The sequence below is a fragment of the Thalassophryne amazonica genome, chromosome 9 (assembly GCF_902500255.1).
Source record: "Thalassophryne amazonica chromosome 9, fThaAma1.1, whole genome shotgun sequence".
NCBI classification, from domain to species: Eukaryota; Metazoa; Chordata; class Actinopteri; order Batrachoidiformes; family Batrachoididae; genus Thalassophryne; species Thalassophryne amazonica.
This window is the reverse complement of record NC_047111.1, coordinates 63,195,430-63,198,275: the sequence shown is the minus strand read 5'-3', so window position 1 is coordinate 63,198,275 and position 2,846 is coordinate 63,195,430. Positions and strand designations below refer to the sequence as shown.

Sequence of the window (2,846 nt, the reverse complement as noted above, 5' to 3'; positions counted from 1 at the left end):
CTCTCATATTTTAATAGTTTTTGCAGTGCGCACGCTGATTATGTTTGCCAGTAAAGTCCACAAATTTACAACACAGAGTTAGAAAACATCAGGCTGAGTGGAAGCGAGGCGCAGACAGAAGCTGGACACAAAATGCAGGCTCACAAGCAGGGCGAATGAGTAAAAAATCAGGGTGCAGGCACAGGTCCAGTATACAGGAAGGCAGTCTGAGGAGCAAAGGTACCAGGCAGGGGCGAGACAGAGGACGTGGTCATAAACAAGCAGGGTCAGTACACAAGCAAACTGGGTTATCAAAGCTGAGGCAAAATCCAGTCAACAGAGCAGAATCAAAACACGGATTGGCAAAAACAGAATGGAGACGGAGTGCTGGTAAGTGATAACAATCAACAATCGAGCAATGAGGGAGTCGACCGACGCAGTTTAAATAAGGAAGATGGTGACAGGAAAACAAGACGCACGTGAGGGTGAAGGATTTGGAAAGTGGCATGGCTGACAGATGAGGAACAGGTGCAAGAGAGTGAGGGAAGGAAAAACTCAATGCAGAGAGCTAAGTGACTGGAAAACTAACAGTGGATATAGGTTGCATTCCACCAGGATTCAATAAGTGAACACATTATAACTAAAACATACGAGGTCTGTCCGTAAAGTATAGGTCCTTTTTATTTTTTTCAAAAACTATATGGATTTCATTCATATGTTTTTACGTCAGACATGCTTGAACCCTCGTGCACATGCGTGAGTTTTTCCACGCCTGTCGGTGACGTCATTCGCCTGTGAGCACTCCTTTTGGGAGGAGTCGTCCAGCCCCTCGTCGGAATTCCTTTGTCTGAGAAGTTGCTGAGAGACTGGTGCTTTGTTTGATCAAAATTTTTTCTAAACCTGTGAGACACATCGAAGTGGACGCTCCGCCACAGGAAAAACACCTCTGTTGGAAGCCTTGAGGACACGTTGGAACATGTCCAGCTGATAAACAATTTCTCATATACTCACTCCACTGAAAGCCATCAAAAGCCAACTGGATTTTACAAATGGTTATCAACACGGAGGTGTTTTTCCTGTGCCGCCGCGCCGCGTCGGCTGCGTCCCGATGCGCGGACCCGTCCGCACGTCTTTCATTAAAAAAATCTCCTTTAACAGTGGAATATCCGGATAAAATGCTGAAACCGACTTCTTCTGAAACTTCTCTGTTCTCTCACGACGTCCTGGATCAATAGAGCCTGAAATGTGGAGGTTTTAAGCTTGAAACAGGCTGATGACGCTGCCTGAGAGTGCAGCGCGACGTCTCGCACCGTGAAAAGTCCTTAAAGCGACAGAATCACCTCAAAATCTCTCATCAGCTGTTAAAATTTTCACTGAAAACCAGCTTAATTTTTCGAACCGTGTCCACTTCGATGTGTCTCACAGGTTTAGAAAAAATTTTGATCAAACAAAGCGCCAGTCTCTCAGCAACTTCTCAGACAAAGGAATTCCGACGAGGGGCTGGACGACTCCTCCCACAAGGAGTGCTCACAGGCGAATGACGTCACCGACAGGCATGGAAAAACTCACACATGCGCACGAGGGTGCAAGCATGTCTGACGTAAAAACATATGAATGAAATCCATATAGTTTTTGAAAAAAATAAAAAGGACCTATACTTTACGGACAGCCCTCGTATAATTCCCAATGAATGTGACATCATCACCAAAGGTGGAGCCTGACATCTCCAGTGAGTCCAATTTAGCTTGAACAGTCTGAACTTGACAGAACTCATCAGACAGAGGGAGAGATAAAAAGAGGTCTCCCTCTCTCACAGGTTTTCTTTTGAAAAAGAGACGACTACAAACTGACCACAGTGCAGCAGACAGTGAAAAAGTATAACAATGGAATTATTCAACTCTGCCCTCGGAAGAAACATCACCTTTGTACGTCCTGCATATTTCATAATAAGTGGCTTTTCTGGCATACCTCATATAAACTATTACTATATCTTTCTCTTTTTTGTTTATATTGTGTCAGTGTTGGCAAACACAGCTGTGATGGCTGTAATATTGTTGGACCAAAATCTAAGAACTCCAAAGTATGTTGCAGTTTTTAACCTTGCATGTGTGGACCTGTTTGGGAGCACTGTGCTGGTGCCAAAGGTTCTTGACATCTTTCTGTTTAATCACCCCAACATCTCCTATAATGACTGTATGACATTTCTTTTTTTCTGTTACACGTGTCTTTGTATGCAGGCTCTTAATCTGGTTGTTCTCTCCTATGACAGACTGGTAGCGATCACCTTCCCACTGCACTATCACATGAAGGTCACACACAGGTTCATGTTTTGTTTGGTTGCCTTTGCCTGGGTTTTGTCTATTTTTGTAAATGTGATCGTAGTGTGCCTTCTGACAAGACTTTCCATCTGTAAATCAGTGATTATTAACAGCTATTTCTGTGATCACGGACAAATATACCGTCTGGCCTGTAATGACAACATGCCCAGCTATTTAGTTGCTTGTATTGTACCAGTTCTTGTGTTTTGGCTTCCACTGGCATTTGTCTTGTTGAGTTACTCGTATATCGGCTACACTTTGACTAAAGTAGCTTCAGTTAAGGAAAGAGTAAAAGCATTTAAAACCTGCAGTGCTCACCTTTCATTAGTAGCAATCTATTTCATCCCACTTTTAATCACATTTACTTTAATGGCAAATATTCAGCCAAATGCCAGGATTGTAAACCTCTCTTTGACTTTTATTTTTCCTCCCATGCTGAACCCAATCATTTATTTTCTACAGACACAAGAAATCAAAGAGTCTGTAAAAAGGTTGTTAAAAATCAGAGGCCAGTCCAAAATTGCAAAGAAAAAAATAACCTTAGTTTGA

General features: G+C 42.7%; 1 protein-coding gene across 1 annotated transcript; it reads left to right on the top strand.

Annotated features, from left to right (window-relative positions):
• The first annotated feature begins 1,862 nt into the window (after positions 1-1,862).
• On the top strand, positions 1,863-2,846 carry LOC117516556 (olfactory receptor 1-like). The gene has a single exon (XM_034177428.1). It carries the CDS (start codon positions 1,863-1,865, stop codon positions 2,844-2,846), a length of 984 nt encoding a protein of 327 aa, XP_034033319.1.

Bases quoted from the DNA above. Each gene is read 5' to 3' on its own strand.
- LOC117516556 (XM_034177428.1), top strand. From the start codon at position 1,863: ATGGAATTATTCAACTCTGCCCTCGGAAGAAACATCACCTTTGTACGT.